General features: G+C 49.3%; 1 protein-coding gene across 1 annotated transcript in view; it reads right to left on the reverse strand.

Annotated features, from left to right (window-relative positions):
* Positions 1-24,647, reverse strand: part of STAB1 (stabilin 1) — a 1,212,756-nt gene that overhangs the window by 444,999 nt on the left and 743,110 nt on the right. Inside the window, exons 44-45 of the mRNA XM_085624210.1 lie at positions 16,309-16,382; positions 9,365-9,439 (exon numbers count right to left, since the gene is read on the reverse strand). Coding sequence (XP_085480336.1) covers positions 9,365-9,439; positions 16,309-16,382 — 149 coding nt within the window. The remainder of the gene's footprint in view (positions 1-9,364; positions 9,440-16,308; positions 16,383-24,647) is intronic.

The following is a 24,647-nucleotide window of genomic DNA, read 5'->3' on the forward strand; positions in this document are numbered from 1 at the left end:
TCCTACTTTGGAGCGCGGTGAGGTACGGCACAAAGACAGAGACAGAGCGAGTGAACAGACACAGGAAGGCGGCACAAAGAGTGAGAGAGAGCGAGTGAACAGACACAGGAAGGCGGCACAAAGATTGAGAGAGAGAGAACAAGTGAACAGACACAGGAAGGCAGCACAAAGACAGAGAGAGAGCGAGTGAACAGACACAGGAAGGCAGCACAAAGACTGGGAGAGCAAGTGAACAGACACAGGAAGGTGGCACAAATACTGAGAGGGAGAAAGCGAGTGAACAGACACAGGAAGGTGGCACAAAGAGAGCAAGAGCGAGTGAACAGACACAGGAAGGCGGCACAAAGAGTAAGAGAGAGAGAGAAAGAGAGAGAGAGAGAAGAGAGAGTGTGAACAGACACAGGAAGGCGGCACAAAGAGTGAGAGAGAGCGAGTGAACAGACACAGGAAGGCGGCACAAAGAAAGAGAGCGAGTGAACAGACACAGGAAGGCGGCACAAAGAGTGAGAGAGAGCGAGTGAACAGACACAGGAAGGCGGCACAAAGAGTGAGAGAGAGCGAGTGAACAGACACAGGAAGGCGGCACAAAGTGTGAGAGAGAGCGAGTGAACAGACACAGGAAGGTGGCACAAAGAGAGAGAGAGAGCAAGTGATTAGACACAGGAAGGCGGCACAAAGAAAGAGAGCGAGTGAACAGACACAGAGGGCGGCACAAAGAGTGAGAGGGAGTAAGTGAACAGACACAGGAAGGCAGCACAAAGACAGAGAGAGAGCGAGTGAACAGTCACAGGAAGGTGGCACAAATACTGAGAGAGAGAGAGTGAACAGACACAGGAAGGAGGCACAAAGAGTGAGAGAGTGAGTGAACAGACACAGGAAGGTGGCACAAAGAGTGAGAGAGAGCGAGTGAACAGACACAGGAAGGCGGCACAAAGAAAGAGAGCGAGTGAACAGACACAGGAAGGTGGCACAAAGAGTGAGAGAGAGTGAGTGAACAGACACAGGAAGGTGGTACAAAGAGTGAGAGAGAGCGAGTGAACAGACACAAGAAAGCGGCACAAAGAAAGAAAGCGAGTGAACAGACACAGGAAGGCGGCACAAAGAAAGAGAGCGAGTGAACAGACAGGTAGGCAGCACGAAGACACAGAGAGAGCAAGTGAACATGCACAGGAAGGCGAAACAAAGAGTGAGAGAGAGCGAGTGAACAAACACAGGAAGGCGGCACAAAGAAAGAGAGCGAGTGAACAGACACAGGAAGGCGGCACAAAGACAAGGAGAGAGCTTGTGAACAGACACAGGAACGCGGCACAAAGAGTGAGAGAGAGCGAATGAACAGACACAGGAAGGCAGCACAAAGAGTGAGAGAGAGCGAATGAACAGACACAGGAAGGCGGCACAAAGAGAGAGAGAGCGAGTGAACAGACACAGGAAGGCGGCACAAAGAAAGAGAGCGAGTGAACAGACACAGGAAGGCGGCACAAAGAGTGAGAGGGTGTGAGTGAACAGACACAGAAAGGCGGCACAAAGACAAGGAGAGAGCAAGTGAACAGACACAGGAAGGCGGCACAAAGAGTGAGAGAGAGCGAATGAACAGACACAGGAAGGCGGCACAAAGAGTGAGAGAGAGCGAGTGAACAGACACAGGAAGGCGGCACAAAGAGAGAGAGAGAGCGAGTGATTAGACACAGGAAGGCGGCACAAAGAGTGAGAGAGAGCGAGTGAACAGACACAGGAAGGCGGCACAAAGAGTGAGAGGGAGTAAGTGAACAGACACAGGAAGGCAGCACAAACACAGAGAGAGAGAGAGAGTGAACAGACTCAGGAAGGCGGCACAAAGACAGAGAGAGAGCGAGTGAACAGACACAGGAAGGTGGCACAAATAGTGAGAGAGAGCGAATGAACAGACACAGGAAGGCGGCACAATGACTGAGAGAGAGAGCGAGTGAACAGACTCAGGAAGGTGGCACAAAGACAGAGAGAGAGCGAGTGAACAGACAGAGGAGGGCGGCACAAAGAGAGCAAAAGCGAGTGAACAGACACAGGAAGGCGGCACAAAGAGTGAGAGAGTGAATAGGAACACAAGAGTCCACAGAAGTCAAAGGTGAAGAACCGCTGCTCTCAGAAGCATTACGCCCAGGTTAGACAACCCTCTTCCTGAAAGTGAAGGACTTTCAGTGGTTACCCATCGTTCCGGTTGGACTGGCGGCTGCCGCGGGGGCAGATGGGCTGATACTGCCTCCGTTGAGGCACCTAGTGGGGCACACTCACCCACTGGTTTATAGAATGGCTCTCTGCGCACAAAGCTTGCAGAAAGTATGCTCACTGTAACAAAACCATGTGCCAGACGCTATGTGAAACTTCAAAAGTTTTCTGACTTCAAATGAATGATAACTATGTTTAAAATACCCTCGAAAAGAAGATTTTGCAGGAAACAAAATACGCAAAAATCTACTTCTTGCAAGAGAACTGTTGTTCACAATTCTTCGTGAGAAAATTCTTTTCAACAACTTGTTTTGCAGGAATAATTCTCATAGCTGAATATTTAAAGAATGGAGAATCTTTGCTAACTTTAGTGAGTGCAATGCTTCTGCCTTTCTCTGGACAAAATCAGACAGCTTTCCACAGCCTCCTGTTAGCTGAATTAGTCAGCCCCCTACAGCCTCCTGTGGGCAGAATCACACTGCGCCCCACAGCCTCCTTTGGGCAGAATTAGGCAGCACCCCACATCCTCCTGTCAACGAAGTGAGACAGCGTCCACAGCTTCCTGTGGCCTGAACCAGACAGCTCCCTACTGCCTTATATGGGCAGAGTCAGACAGCAACTCCAAGCCTCCTGTGGGCAGAATCAATCAGTGCCCCACAGACTCCTGTGGGCAGAAACAGACAGCGCCCGACAGCCTCCTGTGGAAACAATGAGACAGCGCCCCACAGGCTCCTGTGGGCAGAAACAGACAGCACCCGACAGCCTCCTGTGGAAACAATGAGACAGCGCCCCACAGGCTCCTGTGGGCAGAAACAGACAGCGCCCCACAGCCTACTGTGGAGCCAATTAGACAGCAGCCCAATTGCCCCAGTGGGCACAATCATGGCATGGAAATGTTCCACTGCACTGCATTTCAGAGATAGTGGACTACCTGGATAGTTGGCGGGTGATTGTACTGTTACCAAGCGATCAATTAATACTGGATATAAATAAAGTTAAAAAAAGAAAAACGGGAGGAGGAGCTTAGCGCGCATCCAAGATGGTCGCGTGAGCGCAGGGCTCCCCGGACCCTTGCCGCTCCTCGTAACTTATCCTGACATTATCCTGGATTTGTGGACGGATTCTGGAAGATGAACCTTGGCTGAATCCAAAACTCTTTTCAGAACGTAAATCGGACCTGGGAGACCTAAAATACAGCGTCCTGCATTTTGGAGGCCCACCTGGAAGCGGTGCCCGGTGCTTTTGTGAACTGTGGGGCCGGGGAGTAGTTGAACAACAACGGCATCGGAGCCCTGCCAGTGGCCGTGCCCCCACTTTCAGTTTCGCTTTTGCACTTCTGCGTGGCCTGATCGAGGAGCTACTTCGCGCGGCTGGGGCATCACTCTGTCTTCGCCCGGCGCCTTTGCTCTCTTCTGTTGCCTGTGCATTGGACTGATTTGTGCCTTTTTCTCCTCTTTTCCGAGCGGGCTCTCGGACTGTCTCTGTCGGATCTGGTGGCGCCCCTTTGACATCTGTCCTCCGGTGAGCATCGTTCAACATGGCGGGCAAGGGGGATCCCGAGAAGCTAGGACCAAGACATCCCAGCATGGGGGACCAGTCCAGAGTAACATTATGGATCGTTATACCCAGGGTAAAGGATCCCCCGGACCGGCCAGTGCCATCATGGAGGACTCCGGTGGTGGCCTGTCCGTCCCCACGGAGTTGTCGCTGCAGGACGTTATGGGCGCCATCAACGGCATAAGGGAGACCATCGCCCAGCAGTACGAGGCTCTGGCCCATAAAATTGACACGGTTGCCATTGATGTTACGTTAATTAGGGCAGATCTCTCTAAGACTAACGAGAGGGTTCAGTCGCTGGACTTGAGGACATCCACTCTTGTTACGGATGTATCGGACCTTCAGGCAGCTCTTGGCGATTTAAAGTCGGCGAACAACACGATGTCCCAGCGACTGGAGGATTTCGAAGGCCGGGCACGACGCAACAACATCCGCGTCGTAGGTGTGCCGGAGACTTCTGACAATCGTCCGGTGGATCTCATGGTCGAGGATCTCATCCTCACTCATCTTGCTCCTTCAGGCCTGAGCAAGTTCTTTGCCGTGGAGCGTGCCCATCGTGTCCCAGGCGGTCGGCCTCGACCAGGAGCTCCCCCGAGGCCTATCATTGCAAAACTCTTTCATTACAGAGACCGGGACGCGATCCTGCAGGCCTCGAGGGTGCACGGCCCAGTTAAATATGAGAATTCCTCCGTTAACTTCTTTCCGGACTTCACCCAACTCGTGCAGAAACAGAGAATGGGCTTTCAGGGGGTGAAGCGCCGTCTTCGAGATCTGGGACTCAAATACTCTATGCTTTTCCCTGCCAGGCTTCGTGTGGAATATGAAGACCGGACTATCTTTTTTGAGCGCCCTGACAGCGTGAGTGACTGGTTGGATTCCCTGCCGGACCGGGGCGAACGACCTGGGCGTACTGGTGGTGCCGAGGGTGGAGGGCCTCCGCAGGAATGATTCTTGGTCCTCAACCTTGACATTTCCTTCTGTGCTCAGCTGGGTTCTACTTCAATTGTATATTTTGTTTAATAATGTTTCGTTTGGGTGTGGGCGGGGACGGGTCCCTTTCCTCCTCTGGGTCTTTTTGTAGCATGGGATTGTTAGGGCGACAGGCACACTGCAAGTTGGGGGGGCTTTCTAGTCCGCAGGGGTGCAGGGTGGTGGGAGTTGCAACGGTTTGGGGGTGGGAGGGTAGAAGTGGTTGTTGGGTTGTGTGTTTTTTCTTTTCAAGGCGGTGTGCTGGTTCCTTCTCAGTTTCATGTGTCTGGCTGCGTGCCCGGGGACTCCAGCTTCTCGTGTTGGGATGGGGGGGGGACGGGTTGAGACTGATGTCTTGGAACGTCAACGGATTGGGGGATCGTATCAAACGTGGGGTTGTGTTGCAATATTTGCGCCGATTGACCCCTGATGTGGTCTTTCTTCAGGAGACGCACTTGGTGGGCAATGTATGTCATGCTATGAACAGGGGGGGCTATCGACTGGTTGCACATTCTGGCTTCACCACTGGATCCAGAGGGGTAGGCATCTTGCTGCGATCTTCCCTCCCGCTTGAGATTGACAAAATCACTCTTGATGATAGAGGGCGCTATGCGTCCTTGACTGGACGGTGGGAGGGGCAGATCCTGTCACTGGTTTCGGTCTATGTTCCCCCGGGCCTCCAGACCTCCACTTTCTCTGATGTGGGTCGTATGTTACTGGAACTTCCTGATAGTCTCTTGCTTATGGGTGGGGATTTTAACTCCGTGATTTCTGGTGAGTTGGATCGTTACCCTCCCAGAGCCCTCTCTGCCGCCCAGGCGTGGCTCGGCGGGTTCTTGGACACTTTCGGTCTGGTGGACTGCTGGAGGTTGCTGCATCCGACACATAGTCAGTACACATTCCACTCCGGGGCCCACGGGAGTCTCTCCAGACTAGATTATTTTCTTATGCCCGCGGCCCAGACCACCCGGGTCCGGGAGGTTAAGCACCTGGCCTGGGGTATTTCCGATCATTCCCCATTATGGCTCCTCTTCGATACCGGGATGCGATCCGCTGGGCGGATCGCCCCCATTAACCCCTGGTACTTGCGCGACCCCAAGATTCGCAATGGTCTCATTAAGTCGCTTGATCAGTATTTTCTTGAGAATGAGGGGTCCGTCTTGTCCTCAGTGTCCTTGTGGGAGGCTTTCAAAACGGTTCTCCGAGGACATGCCCTATCCCTGATCGTTGAGGCCAAGAAAGCTAAGAATGGGGAGGTGGTTGCGTTGGAGGCTGAGATATCGGGGTTGGAGGCTGCTTTGGAGACGGGTGTCACTCAGGACGGGCTCCACGCCCTCAGCCTGAAGCAGTTTGAGTATAAGTCCCTTGTTACGGATGCTGCTCGGACAATGTATAGGGAACAGCAGGGTAGATTGTATGATGCTGGGGATAAGGCGGGTAAATTGATTGCTTGGCTTGACAGGAAGGAGAGAGTGAATTGAGTGGTCCCCGTGCTTCAGACTTCGGATGGAGTGTGTGTGACTGACCCTGGTGAGATTGTGGAGTGTTTTGCTGACTACTTCCGTGCGGTGTACTCCCCGGTGTCTGATAGAGATGAGGCTGACTCTCGTCACTTGTTGAAGGATATTGCTTTGCCCTGCTTGTCGGTGGATGAGCGTGAGCAGATAGATGCCCCATTATCGGTCGACGAGATTGCTACCGCGATTCGTTCCCTTCGCTCAGGCAAGGCTATGGGCCCTAACGGACTCCCGATTGAACTCTATAAATTGCACCCGGATAAGATTGCGCCATTTCTCCGTCGTATGTTTTCGGAGTCGCTTGAACTTGGTTCTCTCCCTGATGACCAACGTCTGGACACTATAGTCGTGATTCCCAAGGACGGTAAGCCTCGGGACTGTTGCGCCTCGTATAGGCCTATTTCTCTATTGAACGCCGAGCCGAAAATCCTTGCCAAGGTTCTTGCTAATCGCCTGCTTACTGTCATTTGTGATCTGGTGCATCCGGATCAATCCGTTTTTATCCCGCACCGGAATACGGCTCTTAACTTGCGGCGCTTACATGGCGTACTTGCTAGGGCGGAATATCTTTCAGAGCCGGCCATCTTGGTTTCCTTGGACGCCACGATGGCCTTTGATACGATAGAATGGCCGTATCTTTGGGCCACTCTGGCAAAGTTTGGCTTCGGGGCGGGATTTATTCGTTGGGTTAAACTCTTATACGCTGCTCCGTTGGCACAGGTTGTTGTAAATGGGCGGGTTTCCCAGCCTTTCGCCCTTGGGAGGGGCACTAGGCAGGGGTGTCCGTGGTCTCCCCTGCTCTTCGCTCTGGCCTTGGAACCGCTCGCTACTTGGCTTCGTTGGGCACCGTCGATAAGAGGGATCCAGTGGGCTCCTGGCTTCGAGGATCGTGTTTCGTTGTACGTGGACGACATTCTTTTGTACCTCACCTCACCACGTGAGTCACTCACTGTGCTCTTTGACATCCTTACTTCCTTCGGCAAGAACTCTGGTTTGATCATTAACTGGTCTAAATCTTGTGTCTATGCTATCTCCGGTGGCCTTCCTCTCTTGCCTTCTCGTTTTCCCATTCAGGCGTCTCACTCCGGCTTTACGTACCTGGGGGTGTACGTCTCGTTGGACCCGGCTGTTCGCTACGAGCATAACCTCCTCTCTCCACTTCGGAGATTGAGGATAGACGTGGCTCGTTGGCGTAAGCTGCCCTTGTCTCCCCTCGGTCGTGCGGCACTTTTTAAAATGATGTCTCTTCCCCGATTCCTTTACGCACTTCAGAACTCCTTTGATATTATTCCGGCGGCCTATTTCAGGGAAGTGGAGAGCTTACAGAGGAGACTTGTTTGGGACGGTCGTGCACGTATTGCTCTTGCAAAACTGACTCTCCCCTGGTATGACGGGGGCATCGCGCTCCCGGACATCAGGAGGTACTATTGGGCTTCCCAGCTGTCTGCTATTAACCATGCAACGTACGCACCTGGTCCGAGTCCGGCTTTCGAAATGGATAGATTTTTGTTGCCTGGCGGCAACTTTAACAGGGCACTTTACTCTCGTTCGGCTGGTAGGGACCTCACCGGTCCCACTAAGATTGCGGTACGCTTGTGGAAGGATGCGAATGTGGCCATGGGCTGGAATGATCGTCTGACGTGTGCAACCCCTTTGTTTGCGTCTGAAAGATTGGGAAGCCTCTGGACGACGAAAGGTTTTGAGCACTGGGACACGATTGGCATTAGCAGAGTAGGTGACCTCTGGGTGAAGGGTGCGGTTAAATCCTTCGCGGCGCTGCAGAGTGAGTACGAGTTGAGTGAGAGGGAGTTCTTTCGGTACGCTCAGGTTCGGCACGCCTTGCTCTCGGTCTTCGGGGCTGAGACTGCAGTCCCTGTGTCTTCGCCACTCGAGGACCGTATACTCGACGGTCACTTGCCCGACAGTACTATTTCCCTTATCTATAAAAAACTGATAAACAATCGGGCGGATCTCCTCGTGCGTCTTCGGGAGGCGTGGATCCGGGATGGTGTGGAACTGGACGATGAGGACTGGCAGTCTGCGCTGTCCTCCCCTAAGGAGGTGGCCATACCCGCGCGTCTCCGTCTTGTCCAGCTTAAAATTCTCCACCGTGTCTATGTGACGGGCCCTCGTTTGGTTTTGATGGGTTTTTGTGAAGACGGGCTCTGTAAGCGTGGCTGTGGGCTCAGCGCCACTTTTCTCCATGTTCTCTGGGAGTGCCGTGAGGTGGCGGAGTATTGGCGCCGGGTGCACGCTGTCATGGAACGTGTCACTGGGGTAGCTCTGTTGCCTGAGGTTCGCCGATGTTTGCTGAATGTGTGGGAGCCTAATGATTATAATGCGGCTCAGGCTCGGTGGGCGGCCCTTGGGAACATGATTGCTAAGAGGGACATCGCACAGCTTTGGGGTTCCCGGCGGCCTCCCACCGTGTCAGTATGGAAGGAGAACATGGATTGGAGAATTGTGCAGAGAGAAGACTGTGTATGTGGCTCGGGGTAAGCCGGGGGCGTGGGGTAGAATCTGGGGTCAGTGGAACTCGTACCGCGGGAATATATGCACGCCCCCCCTCGTGGACACAGCTGATGCTGCTTTGTCCCCCTGATCCTGCGGTTCCCGGACTGTTACACTTTACCTTTGAATAGTTCTGGCTTTCCGTTGCCGCCCCCCCCCCTCCCCCCCTGATCATCTTCATTGACCACCTGAGGATGGATTGTGTATCGTGTGGTCCCCCGGCTGTGGTTAGACACCCTTTTTTCGATGGTTTCCGCCTTGTTTTTTGTTCTATTTTATTGTTTATATTTATAAAACTTATGTATCCTGATAATCTCTGAGGTGCATTCAGTATTTTGTTAATTCGGCTGAGCCCCAAGGGGGCCTGTCGCTGCCTTGATGTCATTGAACATGTATAACATTAGCGGCCGGCCCTGGTGGTTGTAGGCCCATGTTTGCATTGAGGTTTTTATGTACAATAAAGGTTTTAAAAAAAAAAACAAAAAAAAAAACGACCTTCAATTGATAGATCAGAGCCTCATATCTAAGGCCACACACAGAGTGCACAGCTGCCAGTTCTGTCTTTTAAGACACTCAAATGATAAGAGAACTAAAGGCTTGAGTCAAACCTCTTTGCATGGATTGATGGGCTCGCAGCTCTGGCGCCCGTCACCGCTGTAACCTGGGAGACAGTTACACGCAACCTGCAGGGGGTGGAAAGGAGCAGGGTTAGACACAGAGCCAGAGGTGGAAGAGAACAGAACTTTACTTACCAAACCACAGAATAACAAAACTGCAGACAGCATAACATAGTATAATACAGTAACACATATAAAACACAACAAATGTGTCTTTCCAAGCACGTTGACAGACACAATCTCTGAAAGTACACACACTACTGAGCACATGAACAATCAAGGATATGTCTGTCCGATCACCCACACCATAGTAGATGCATGTGCCTGACCGCAAGGTCATATGATCTTCATACATCACCACAGGCCTACTCTGGAGCATACAGGCATGTGCTCCTTAGTTACACCCCAAGGGCATCCTCTGAAGCACACACAGTCATGTGCTCCTCAGAGATCACAACAGGACACTTCTAGAGCGCACACGGCCATGTGCTCCTCAGAGATCACAACAGGACTCTTCTAGAGCTCACACGGCCATGTGCTCCTCAGAGGTCACAAAAGGACACTTCTAGAGCGCACACAGCCATGTGCTTCTCAGAGATCAAAAAAGGACACTTCTAGAGCGCATACGGCCATGTGCTCCCCGGGCATCACAACAGGACTCTTCTAGAGCTCACACGGCCATGTGCTCCTCGGAGATCACAAGAGGACACTTCTAGAGTACACACGGCCATGTACTCCTCAGAGATCACAAGAGGACACTTCTAGAGTGGACACGGCCATGTGCTCCTCAGAGATCACAAGAGGACACTTCTAGAGCTCACACGGCCATGTGCTCCCCAGACATCACAGCAGGACACTTCTAGAGCTCACACAGACATGTACTCCTCAGAGATCACAAGAGGACACTTCTAAAGCACACACGGCCATGTGCTCCCCGGACATCACAACAGGACTCTTCTAGAGCGCACACGGCCATGTGCTCCTCAGAGATCACAACAGGACTCTTCTAGAGTGCACACGGCCATGTGCTCCTCAGAGATCACAACAGGATTCTTCTAGAGCGCACACGGCCATGTGCTCCTCAGAGATCACAACAGGACACTTCTAGAGCTCACACGGCCATGTGCTCCTCAGAGATCACAACAGGATTCTTCTAGAGCGCACACGGCCATGTGCTCCTCAGAGATCACAACAGGACACTTCTAGAGCGCATACGGCCATGGGCTCCCCGGACATCACAACAGGACACTTCTAGAGCGCACACGGCCATGTGCTCCTCAGAGATCACAACAGGACACTTCTAGAGCGCACGTGACCATGTGCTCCTCAGAGATCACAAGAGGACACTTCTAAAGCACACACGGCCATGTGCTCCTCAGAGATCACAACAGGACACTTCTAGAGCGCACACGGCCATGTGCTCCTCAGAGATCACAAGAGGACACTTCTAAAGCACACACGGCCATGTGCTCCTCAGAGATCACAACAGGACTCTTCTAGAGCTCACACGGCCATGTGCTCCTCAGAGATCACAACAGGACTCTTCTAGAGCTCACACGGCCATGTGCTCCTCAGAGGTCACAAAAGGACACTTCTAGAGCGCACACGGCCATGTGCTTCTCAGAGATCAAAAAAGGACACTTCTAGAGCGCATACGGCCATGTGCTCCCCGGGCATCACAACAGGACTCTTCTAGAGCTCACACGGCCATGTGCTCCTCGGAGATCACAAGAGGACACTTCTAGAGTACACACGGCCATGTACTCCTCAGAGATCACAAGAGGACACTTCTAGAGTGGACACGGCCATGTGCTCCTCAGAGATCACAAGAGGACACTTCTAGGGCACACACGGCCATGTGCTCCTCAGAGATCACAAGAGGACACTTCTAGAGCTCACACGGCCATGTGCTCCCCAGACATCACAGCAGGACACTTCTAGAGCTCACACAGACATGTACTCCTCAGAGATCACAAGAGGACACTTCTAAAGCACACACGGCCATGTGCTCCCCGGACATCACAACAGGACTCTTCTAGAGCGCACACGGCCATGTGCTCCTCAGAGATCACAACAGGACTCTTCTAGAGTGCACACGGCCATGTGCTCCTCAGAGATCACAACAGGATTCTTCTAGAGCGCACACGGCCATGTGCTCCTCAGAGATCACAACAGGACACTTCTAGAGCTCACACGGCCATGTGCTCCTCAGAGATCACAACAGGATTCTTCTAGAGCGCACACGGCCATGTGCTCCTCAGAGATCACAACAGGACACTTCTAGAGCGCATACGGCCATGGGCTCCCCGGACATCACAACAGGACACTTCTAGAGCGCACACGGCCATGTGCTCCTCAGAGATCACAACAGGACACTTCTAGAGCGCACGTGGCCATGTGCTCCTCAGAGATCACAAGAGGACACTTCTAAAGCACACACGGCCATGTGCTCCTCAGAGATCACAACAGGACACTTCTAGAGCGCACACGGCCATGTGCTCCTCAGAGATCACAAGAGGACACTTCTAAAGCACACACGGCCATGTGCTCCTCAGAGATCACAACAGGACTCTTCTAGAGTTCACACGGCCATGTGCTCCTCAGAGATCACAACAGGACACTTCTAGAGCGCACATGGCCATGTGCTCCTCAGAGATCACAACAGGACTCTTCTAGAGCTCACACGGCAATGTGCTCCTCAGAGATCACAAAAGGACACTTCTAGAGCGCATACGGCCATGTGCTCCCCGGACATCACAAGAGGACTCCTCTAGAGCGCACACGGCCATGTGCTCCTCAGAGATCACAACAGGACACTTCTAGAGTGCACACGCCCATGTGCTCCCCGGACATCACAACAGGACACTTCTAGAGCTCACAAGGCAATGTGCTCCTCAGGGATCACAAGAGGACACTTCTAGAGCACACACGCCCATGTGCTCCTCAGAAATCACAAGAGGACATTTCTAAAGCACACACGACCATGTGCTCCTCAAAGATCACAAAAGGACTCTTCTAGACCTCACACAGCCATGTGCTCCTCAGAGATCACAAAGGGACACTTCTAGAGTGCATACGGCCATGTGCTACCCGGACATCACAACAGGACACTTCTAGAGCTCACACGGCCATGTGCTCCTCAGAGATCACAAGAGGACACTTCTAAAGCACACACGGCCATGTGCTCCTCAGAGATCACAACAGGACTCTTCTAGAGCTCACACGGTCATGTGCTCCTCAGAGATCACAAAAGGACACTTCTAGAGCGCATAAGGCCATGTGCTCCCCGGACAGCACAACAGGACACTTCTAGAGCTCACACGGCCATGTGCTCCTCAGAGTTCACAAGAGGACACTTCTAGAGCACACACAGCCATGTGCTCCTCAGAGCACACAAGAGGACACTTCTAGAGTACACACGGCCATGTACTCCTCAGAGATCACCAGAGGACACTTTTAGAGCACACACGGCCATGTACTCCTCAGAGATCGCAAGAGGACACTTCTAGAGCTCACACGGCTATGTTCTCCCCAGACATCACAGCAGGGCAGTTCTACACCTCGCACAGCCATGTGCTCCCAGACACCACAACAGGACACTTCTAGACCTCACACAGCCATGTGCTCCCCAGACATCACAAGAGGAGACTTCTAGAGCTCACACAGTCATGTGCACCAAGACATCACAACAGGCCACGTCTAGAGCTCACACGGCCATGTGCTTCCCAGATATTACAACAGGCCACGTCAAGAGCTCACATGGCTATGTGCTCCTCAGACATAATGCAAAACTCCTTCCCGGCTCACACTGCCATGTGCTCTTCAGACACAATACAAATCACCTTAAGGGCTCACATGGCCATGTGCTCCTCAGACATCACAACAAACCTCTTCTAGACCTCATACGGACATGTGCACCCAGACATCACAACAGGACACTTCTAGAGCTCACACAGTCATGTGCACCTAGACATCACAACAGGCCACGTCTAGAGCTCACATGGCCATGTGCTTCCCAGATATTACAACAGGCCACGTCTAGAGCTCACATGGCCATGTGCTCCTCAGACATAATGCAAAACTCCTTCCCGGCTCACACTGCCATGTGCTCTTCAGACACAATACAAACCACCTTAAGGGCTCACATGGCCATGCGCTCCTCAGACATCACAACAGACCTCTTCTAGACCTCATACGGACATGTGCACCCAGACATCACAACAGGACACTTCTAGAGCTCACACAGTCATGTGCACCTAGACATCACAAAAAGGACACTTCTAGAGCTCACATGACCATGTGCTCCTAAGACATAATACAAACCTCCTGCAGGGCTCACACGGTCATGTGCTCCCCCAACATCACAACAGGCCTCTTATAGAGTTCACAAGGCCATGTCCCCCTCACATCACAACAGGCCACTTCTAGAGCTCACATGGCCATGTGCTCCTCAGACATAATGCAAAACTCCTTCCCGGCTCACACTGCCAGGTGCTCTTCAGACACAATACAAACCACCTTAAGGGCTCACATGGCCATGTGCTCCTCAGACATCACAACAGACCTCTTCTAGACCTCATACGGACATGTGCACCCAGACATCACAACAGGACACTTCTAGAGCTCACACAGTCATGTGCACCTAGACATCACAACAGGCCACGTCTAGAGCTCACATGGCCATGTGCTTCCCAGATATTACAACAGGCCACGTCTAGAGCTCACATGGCCATGTGCTCCTCAGACATAATGCAAAACTCCTTCCCGGCTCACACTGCCATGTGCTCTTCAGACACAATACAAACCACCTTAAGGGCTCACATGGCCATGCGCTCCTCAGACATCACAACAGACCTCTTCTAGACCTCATACGGACATGTGCACCCAGACATCACAACAGGACACTTCTAGAGCTCACACAGTCATGTGCACCTAGACATCACAAAAGGGACACTTCTAGAGCTCACATGACCATGTGCTCCTAAGACATAATACAAACCTCCTGCAGGGCTCACACGGTCATGTGCTCCCCCAACATCACAACAGGCCTCTTATAGAGTTCACAAGGCCATGTCCCCCTCACATCACAACAGGCCACTTCTAGAGCTCACATGGCCATGTGCTCCTCAGACATAATGCAAAACTCCTTCCCGGCTCACACTGCCAGGTGCTCTTCAGACACAATACAAACCACCTTAAGTGCTCACATGGCCATGTGCTCCTCAGACATCACAACAGACCTCTTCTAGACCTCATACGGACATGTGCACCCAGACATCACAACAGGACACTTCTAGAGCTCACACAGTCATGTGCACCTAGACATCACAACAGGCCACGTCTAGAGCTTACATGGCCATGTGCTTCCCAGATATTACAACAGGCCACGTCTAGAGCTCACATGGCCATGTGCTCCTCAGACATAATGCAAAACTCCTTCCCGGCTCACACTGCCATGTGCTCTTCAGACACAATACAAACCACCTTAAGGGCTCACATGGCCATGCGCTCCTCAGACATCACAACAGACCTCTTCTAGACCTCATACGGACATGTGCACCCAGACATCACAACAGGACACTTTTAGAGCTCACACAGTCATGTGCACCTAGACATCACAAAAAGGACACTTCTAGAGCTCACATGACCATGTGCTCCTAAGACATAATACAAACCTCCTGCAGGGCTCACACGGTCATGCGCTCCCCAGACATCACAACATACCACTTCTAGAGCTCACACAGCCATGTGCTACCCCAGCATCACAACATATCACTTCTAGAGCTCACACAGCCATGTGCTCCTCAGACATCACAACAGGACACTTCTAGAGCTCACACGGTTATGTGCTCCTCAGACATAATGCAGACCTCTTGCAGGACTCACGGGGCAACGTGCTCCTCAGACATCACAGCAGGACACTTCTAGACCTCGCACAACCATGTGCACCCAGACATCACAACAGGACACTTCTAGACCTCGCACAGCCATGTGCTCCCCAGACATCACAACAGGACACTTCTAGAGGTCACACGGCCACGTGTTCCTCAGATAAAATGCAGACCTCTAGCAGAACTCACATGGTAACATGCTCCTCAGTCATACTACAAACCTCCTCCAGGGATCATGCAGCCATGTACTCCCCGGACATCACAACAGGCCTCCTTTGGAGCTCACACAGCCATGTGTTCCTCAAACTTCACTGCAGGTTCTTGTTGACGCATCTGACATGAGCTCTTAAGATTGTCATAAGCCTGCATCTAAGCACCGTACATGTGTTCCTCGGACAGGTCTAGCAGGTCCTCTTCTGAGCATTAGATAACACTGAAGGCCTGCATCTTAGCCCATGGCCCGTGTCACTCAAAGGCTGCTCTGAGCACACAACTATGCGCTTCTCAGATATAAACCACAGGTCTGCATCTGAGCATGCTGCTGTGCGCTGCTGAGATGATATCCTGAAGCTGGTGCACTCCTAAGGCATCCTCAACAGACCCACTTCTGAGTAGTGGCCTGGCACTCCTCAATCATCCGTATGCATATTCTGAGGACATGACGGACGGTTTCTCAACGCGAGCGATATCGAGCATACGCGACCACTCGTAATGAGAAATACAACCTGTGTTGATAAATCTTGCCAGGAGGTTGATTTTCCACGCTCGCGCTTGCCAACTTGAAGTTGACGATCGCGAACGAGGAAAAATCTCGCCGGGAGGTGGAGTTTCCTCACTCACGCGTGCCAACTTGATGTTGAATAGCACGAGTGAGGAAAAAACCCTGCTCCGCTATGCGGAGCAGAGCTTTTTGGAACTCCGCGTAACGCGTAATGCAGAAAACTCCGCAAACTCCGTGAGCAGGGTGGAGTTCTCTGCCCAGGCTTAGTATCTACATAAATCACCTCGAGTGTAAGCAATAAATTTACCATTTCCTTTACTTACCAGATTTGGCCCAGTTTTGGTGCATTCAGCATAAACGTCGCAGCCTCCATTCTCCTCCTGGCAGCCATCGATTTCTGAGAAGAAAAGGAGTTCATTCAGTCTGCGTCTCAATAAGATGTATTACAGCTGCAAAAGGACCTCCCAGGGGACAGACTTAGGCCTAGACTGCCCATGGGCTGCCAGTGCGAAGCAATTCAACACACAGCAGAATCATGCATTCACTTCCAGCACTGAAAGTAGGGCACCTCCACTGCAGAATGAGTTTTTACTGGAACGTTGCCCTTTTCTCAGTGTAACAATTGCTCCACTCTGATTTGCATTGCGTGTGTGTGTGTGGGGGCGAAATCAGCGTAAACATCGGTTGGTTTGGATGTGAAGCTTGTTCTACTAAGAGAGCCACACTGGCCTTTGCATCAAAAACGAATTACTACTTAAAGCAGGTGTAAACAAGGGGAAATGTCATTTCACAACAAACAAAAAATACGCATTACATGCATGCAGTGTTCAGCCCATATCCAATGTGTGGGATTCCTCTGTGTTTGTCTAGTAATCAAATGTGCACTGTTAGGGTAAGCTGCTAGTACAAATCCTATGCTAGACTGTGCACTCTGACCTCCGGACCACAGTGCTAGATAGTGCACGCTGACCTCTACACCCTGGTGCTAGACAGTGCACTCTGACCTCTGCACCCTAATGCTAGACTGTGCACTCTGCCCTCAGCACCACGGTGTTAGAATGTGCATTCTGACCTCTGCACTGAGGTGCTAGATTGTGCACCCTTACCTCTGCACCACAGTGCTAGACTGTGCACTCTGACCTCTGCACCATAGTGCTAGACCGCGCACTCTGACCCATGGAGCTGGACTATGTACTCTGACCTCTGTACCACAATGCTAGACTGTGCACTCTGATCTCTGCACCACAGTGCTAGACTGTACACTCTGACCTCTGCACCCTGGTGGTAGACTGTGCACTCTGACCTCTGCACCACTGTGCTAGACTGTGCACTCTGACCTCTGCACCCTGGTGGTAGACTGTGCACACTGACCTCTGCACCACGATGCTAGACTGTGCACTCTGACCTCTGCACCCTGGTGCTAGTCTGTGCACTCTGACCTCTTCACCACGGTGCTAGGCTGTGCACTCTGACCTCTGCACCACTGTGCTAGGCTGTGCATTCTGATCTCTGCACCACAGTGCTAGACTGTGCACTCTGACCTCTTCACCCTGGTGCTAGACTGTGCACTCTGACCTCTGCACCACGGTGCTAGACTGTGCACTCTGACCTCTGCACCCTGGTGCTAGACTGAGCACTCTGACCTCTGTACCACTTTGCTAGACTGCACTCTGACCTCTGCACCACAGTGCCAGACTGTGCACTGTGACCTCTGCACCCTGGTGCTAGACTGTGCACTGTGACCTCTGCACCCTGGTGCTAGACTGTGCACTCTGACCTCTGCACCCTGGTGCTAGGCTGTGCACTCTGACCTTTGCACCATGGTGCTAGGCTGTGCGCTCTGACCTCTGCACCCTGGTGGTAGACCGTGCACTCTGACCTCTTCACCCTGGTGGTAGACTGTGCACTCTGACCTCTGCACCACAGTGCTAGCCTGTGCACCCTGACCGCCCCACCCTGGTGGTAGACTGTGCATTACACAAGGCAGCCTTACTAGAGCGCAAGTGCAGAGGATGACAGCAGCAACAGGCTAATGTTAGTAGAGATGGGTCTGTGTTGTGCTTTTCCCTTAGGCAAACACAAGAAGATGATGGACGGAGTGCTGAAACCTTTCAGACACTCACCCCAAAGTCACACCTCTGGACTGAATCTATCATCATTCTTTAGTTCCCTTGGCCACCCCCGTTCAGACCCAGCCATATGGAAATTAGTCTTGACCCTGTGCCTCATGGGAACAGTCCAGCCCGAACTGCCAAGCCATGTCTTCCCTGGACTGGAAACTAGCATCCTGTGACCGGTTTCTGGGTAACACCCTGGGGGTGAGTGTCTGAAAAGTTTCAGCGCTCCGTCCATCATCTCTTTGTGTTTGCTTTGTCCGCCCTAAGTTGGCAGGGTATGCTTAGACGTGGGTCCCTTGCTCACTTTGCCACTGGATTCAAGCTATCCTGGCTGATGACGGCTGATTAACCCGAAACTGGTCCCAGGATGCTTGTTTCCGGTTCAGGGAAGACCTGGTTTGGCAGTTCGGGCTGGACTGTTCCAATGAGACACAGGGTCAAGACTTATTTGCATATAGATGTGCCTGACCTGGGATGGCAAAGTGAGCTAAAGAATGATGATGGATTCAACCCAGATCCGTGACTGGGGGGTGAGTGTCTGAAAAGTTTCAGCACTCCGTCCACCTTCTCCTTGTGTTTGCTTTCCCCTTTGACAAGGGGTCTTCAAACAGGGAGTCGGGCCCCCTTAGGGGGATCTTAAGTGATCCCATGGGGGGGGCGTGGCTAGTGCCCGAGGAAGATGGCGGCACTCCTGTGACTCGCTTGAGGTGACGGGGCTTTCTGAGGGATTTTCCGGCTTCATATGAGCTTCGAAGATCGACAAAACTGCAGAAATCAAAAACGGAATGTGAGTGTGAGGTGTTTTCCCCTCTTTTCTGGCAAGCTCTGACCTGTTGGTGACCCTTTTGCTCACAGCTGAGGTATTTGTAACAGCTGCTTAATTGTTGCTCGTGCGCTGAGGGAGCTGTTTTCCTTTCGCGTGTGGCACCTTCACTGGGAGCACAGATTTATAGACGCATCACGAAGCTTAAAGATAGGTTTCTGCAGTGATTTATGGCCTCATTTTGAAGCGCAATACCCCCTCTGTGAATCCTATTACTTCCTGACTCACATATTGGAAATTATGACTTCAGAGCAGTCTGCATGCTGAGGAGAATGTTTTCACCGCGCGCTGTGTTTCTTCAGAAAGAGTAATGCTTCATTCATTTACGGCTTTAGATTACCGACTATTCATGTTCAACATTAGAAGCTACACAGGAAAGTGACTTTGGACCTTAATCCATTGCGCAGGCACTAATATGCTTTAAATAGGCATTTCAGCAATCTTGTTTCTGTGTGGTCAGTCAGTGTTTGTGAAATCATATGTACTTCTTAATTGCCTCTCTCAGAGCCTGCAATGTTACATGAATTTGCCACGAAATTATTTATTTAAAGTGGCTCTCTTGGCTATAATACTAAATTAAGCATGCTGTATGCCTTATTTAGTCATAGTCACGCTTCTTATTGGTAAATTTATGTTTGATATCCTGTCATGCGCCAAGTGCACGGAATTCTTATTACAGTGTATTCTGTCCATTATTATCAGATAGAATTGCGCATTTATGTTATACCTTGCAGTTTTGTATAACTTTTCCTGTATAGGTTTTAACTCTAACTAGTGCATGGGTAGGTTAAAAAAAGAATCTTCACTCCAAATATCTTCACATCGCAGATTTCTTGTCCACTCAAAGTCAAGTGCGAACTTTATTGAAATGGAGGAATCCCAAATACCAATGCCCAAAACAGCAGCTTCTTCGACTACGGCTAATGGTGCATCTTCTCTTACTAAAGCAACAACTAAACGCCTCAAACAAAATCCACCTTCTCCACCAAAGCCCTTTTCACCCGTCTCCATGGAATTTCTTCTGGAGGAAATTCAAGCTCTGCGACCATTTGTTGAAGAGACAAAATCTAAAATTCTAATTTTAACTGACGGTTGGGAAAAACTGGAAGAAAGTGTCACCAAGGTTGAACATAATGTTGAAACTCTCAGTGCATGTTATAGCAAAGTCGACACCTTTCATTCCCAAATTACATCCTTGCAAAAGCAGGTTGAAAACCTTGAAAACAGAAACTGGCGCAATAACTTCTGCATTTATGTGTTATTGGAAGGCACGGAGGGATCGGATCCCATCTCCTTCTTTCAAACATTTCTACCGTCAATACTAAAGCTACCGGAGGACACTACTCTCAACATACAAGGTGCTCATAGACTGGGCCCACTGCATTCAACATCGCCAAGTACAAAAAGATCAAGAGGAGTCATATTGTACTTTCTTGAGTATACGGATCTTCTCAAAGTACTCTCCGCAGTTAGGCTCCTGAAGCGCATTTCATTTTCAGTTCATCAACTCTTCTTTTTGCAGGATTATGCCAAATCCACAGCGGACAGACGCAAAGAATTCCTCGCTATGCGTCCAGCGTTACGTTCATTTGGAGCACACTTCGGATTATTTCATCCTTGCTTGTTTAAGGTCACTCTTAACAACAACACTGTGACCTATGAGGACCCAACAAAGCTGAAGAGTTTCCTAAATGCACAATGCCCAGAAAAGATGGACATTTCCAGCACTCGCTTTAAATAGTTTTTCCTCTGTAATACATTTAAATAGGGGTTAAACTCTTAGTATGCTGTTTCAACTATAGAAGTTTAGCATAGCTTTCGCCATGATACAATGGTTGATATGTCTGCTCTCTTAACCTCTTCCATTTCAGGTTATGTCCTTATAATGTTTGGTACCACAATGTGTCATTATTTGTCATGTCATGTTCCATCTTGCTCGTATTAATCATTTTTTCTTTTTATTGTGTTTCCTTTGTCTCTTTTTATACAGGACCTAACCTCATGTGCCCGACCTTCTAGCTCGTATAATGTTTACGTCCCGAAGTCTCCCTGCCTTACCTCATGGAGTTCGAGTGTGCCATCATTCCATGTGGTCTCTCCCCCCCACCCTTCCATTGTTCTGATCTTTATATAGACATGTTCCTTTCCTATCTATTCTTCTCTACAGTTTTCATCCTTTCTCTTTCATTCTCTCTTCTTTCCTTCTATCATACACACTTCTATCATATGTCCTTCTTTTCAATCTTGCATCTTTCTCTTCTATATTTTTCTTACCCTTTCAGTTTCACTCAATTGGCTTTCACTTTAAATATCTTCGTATTGAATATAAGGTTTATTTTATTATTTTCTATTGCTCTCATTGTTGATCATTTCACAGGTATTACTGTTTACAGTATACAGGATTTTACTAGCTCACTTATGTTTTTATCACCTCAGGTTCACATATGTTTATGAAAATTGTCACATGGAATGTCAGAGGCCTGAACTCCCCCATTAAGCGACAGAGAGTCTTGTCCCACCTCTCCAAATTAGATATTAACATTGCATGTTTACAAGAATCACATCTCACTGAAGGCGAATCACTCAAACTTAAAAGAAATTGGGTTGGTGAAGTTTTTTTCTCGCCAGGGGATGGTAAACGAAATGGGGCTATAAATCGTTATCACAAAGCACTGAATGCCAAGCTTGTCTCTCAGGAATCAGACACAAAGGGCAGATGGATTCTCACTAACCTCCTGTTGGGGAAAACCTCTCTGTGTTTGCTTAATATCTATGCCCCTACTAACGGAGATGCTGAGTTTTGGTCTAGTATTTCTCAGTTATTGCTCAAACACCCATCAGAAAACTTTATTCTAGCAGGAGATTGTAACCAAGTGATGGATCCATTTATTGATAGGAACTCTAAATCCTCCATTATCCCACACACATCACATAAAGCTTTCATACGAACTATTCAACAGAGAAACCTATTAGACTCAAGGCGCCTCTGTAACCCGTCTTCAAGTGAATATTCTTTTTTTTCCCCTCGCATCAAACACAATCTCAAATAGATCATATTTGTTTTCACTCAGCATCTCCCAATCCCTTCGTTCTGCTGATATAGGCCCAATTCTTATCTCAGACCATGCACCTGTCTCGATTCAATTAGATATTTTAAACCAACCCACATTTCCCAAAAAATGGCGCTTGAACAATTCCCTACTCCTTGACCCTAATTTTAATTCATCTTTTGTTTCTTTCAATGAAGAATTTTTTCAAATTAATTTAACAAATGATGTCTCCTTTCACACAGTGTGGGATGCGTTTAAGGCCACGGACCGGGATTTCATCATTAGATTTGTATCCAATAAGCGAAAAGTCTCTCGTATATTACATAACACACTTCTTCTTAAGAGTACAAAACTTGAACACTCCTTCCATACTTCCAAAACGAAAGATTACCTTAAAGATCTCAGCACTGCAAAAATCGCCTTTAATGAATCCACTACTGAACAGGCCTAAAATCCTCAGCGAAGTATTATGGTGGACAAAACAAATCGGGCAAACTTCTTGCCAATTATTTAAAGATTAAACAACAGAAACTTCATATTGACTCCACTGTGGACGAGAATCAGGTGCCGAAACTCAAAGACGCTGAAATACTCCAAGAGTTCGTACATTTCTATCAATCCCTCTACACACCAGAAGACACACCCTCGAATGCAGACATTTCCAAATATTTTTCCACCATTCAGAAACATATCAACTCCCAATTGGATTTGGCTTCCTTGGAAGATGACCTTACACAAACAGAATTGTTAAATGCATTAAAAACTCTTAAAAAAGATAAATCCCCAGGCCCTGATGGTTTCACAGTGGAATTTTACTCACATTTTGCTATTTTATTACTACCACACTTGCACTCCCTTCTTTCCTCCTTCATCACTGCCGGCAACTCCACTGGTTCTTTTTCCGAAGCCTTGATCTGTCTCATTCCGAAGGCAGATAAGGATTTACGTTATTGTAAGAACTATAGACCCATATCTTTGGTTAATGTGGATTATAAAATGTTCTCAAAGGTGCTTGCCCTAAGATTAGAACCACATCTTCCTATGCTGCTTGGAAAGGAACAATCAGGTTTCGTCAAAGGACGCAACATCACTGACAATACCCGCTTATTCTTTGACATTTTATCTAAGTCATCACATTACTCGGACTCTTTGGCAGCAATCGCGCTAGACGCAGAAAAAGCTTTTGATAGGGTATACTGGCCTTTCATTTTACACGCTCTCGAATGGTTTGGTTTCGGACCGAAAATAATTTCTTTAATTGCCCTACTATACTCTGATCCTAAGGCTGCCATTTCTACCAATGGCCTTATTTCCCTGTATTTTAATCTTAAACGTGGAGTACGCCAAGGCTGCCCCCTGACCCCTTTTCTTTTCAATTTGGCCTTAGAACCTTTCTTATCAAGAATTCGCCAGAACCATCTAATTACAGGTTTCGTTTCAGACTCTCAACAAATTTAATTAGCAGCATATGCTGACGACATTTTAGTGTTTCTCTCCCAACCACAATCTTCACTTACAGCTTTCATGGAAGAGGTGGAGGGCTATGGACGGGTATTTGGTTATAAACTGAATAGAGGGAAATGCGAGATATTACCCTTAACCAAATACACCTTTAAGAATGATTTTAAAGTCTCTAACTTCACTTGGAATCCTAAACATATAAAACATCTTGGCATCTGGTTTTCTCCCTCTATAAAGACATCTATTTCCTTAAACATAGACAAATGTCTTGCTAAACTTAAAACATTGATCGCAGGCTGGCATCTCCTTCATCTCTCTTGGTGGGGCCGTCTTGACACAATCAAAATGATGCTAACTACAATAGTTTTGTGTATCCTCTCCAACATACCACTACCTATTCCATCTAAATTCTTTCAGAAGGTCAACTCTATTCTGATCTCCTTTTTATGAATGCTAAAAAAATCAAGAATGGCGTTACAGAAATTAGTAAGACCAAAATCTGAGTGCGGTGTCAATTTCCCTCATTTCTCCAATTATCACAAGTCCTTCCAGCTACGCCAACTAACAAATTGGATTACCAATCAGACTGAGGATAAACCTCTCTGGGAAGATCTTGAGATCTCATTTTTAGTTCCCTTCTCATTGCAGGAATATCTCTCCTTCGCCCGCAAACCGCAAAAGCTCTCTACTCCCATAATTAAGCAATCCTGAAATTTACTATCCACTGCACCCCATTTAGTTGTACATAATTTAGATACTTTTCTCAATTCTACAATCTGGCACAACAAACAAATCCTTCTTAACAAGAAACCTATATACTGGAAGAGCTGGAGAAACAAGGGTCTGCTCTGGGTTCATCAACTGATTGATCAGGGCTCCCCTTTTCAGTTTACGCAATTTCAGTCCCTGTATCATTTACCGTCTTCCTTTCAACCTAAATGTTGGATCTTGCGGGATGTGATACTGGATACTTATGCTAAACTCAAATCTTCATCTTCTCCACCCTCCCAACCTGTCTTCCCTTGGCATAATCTTCTCCGCATAACCCCCAAAGCGTCAGCATTTATTCCCGTTTAATGGCACCCCCTGAGCTCCGAGATGAAACTAAAGTAGAACTTTTGTGGGAATCTGATCTGAGAGCGAATTGGCCTATTTCTTTTTGGAACAGAATTTGAACGAAAATCAGGAAATCATCCAGAGCGGCCAGCACA

This window comes from Triturus cristatus, chromosome 9 (genome assembly GCF_964204655.1).
Source record: "Triturus cristatus chromosome 9, aTriCri1.1, whole genome shotgun sequence".
Lineage (NCBI taxonomy): Eukaryota > Metazoa > Chordata > Amphibia > Caudata > Salamandridae > Triturus > Triturus cristatus.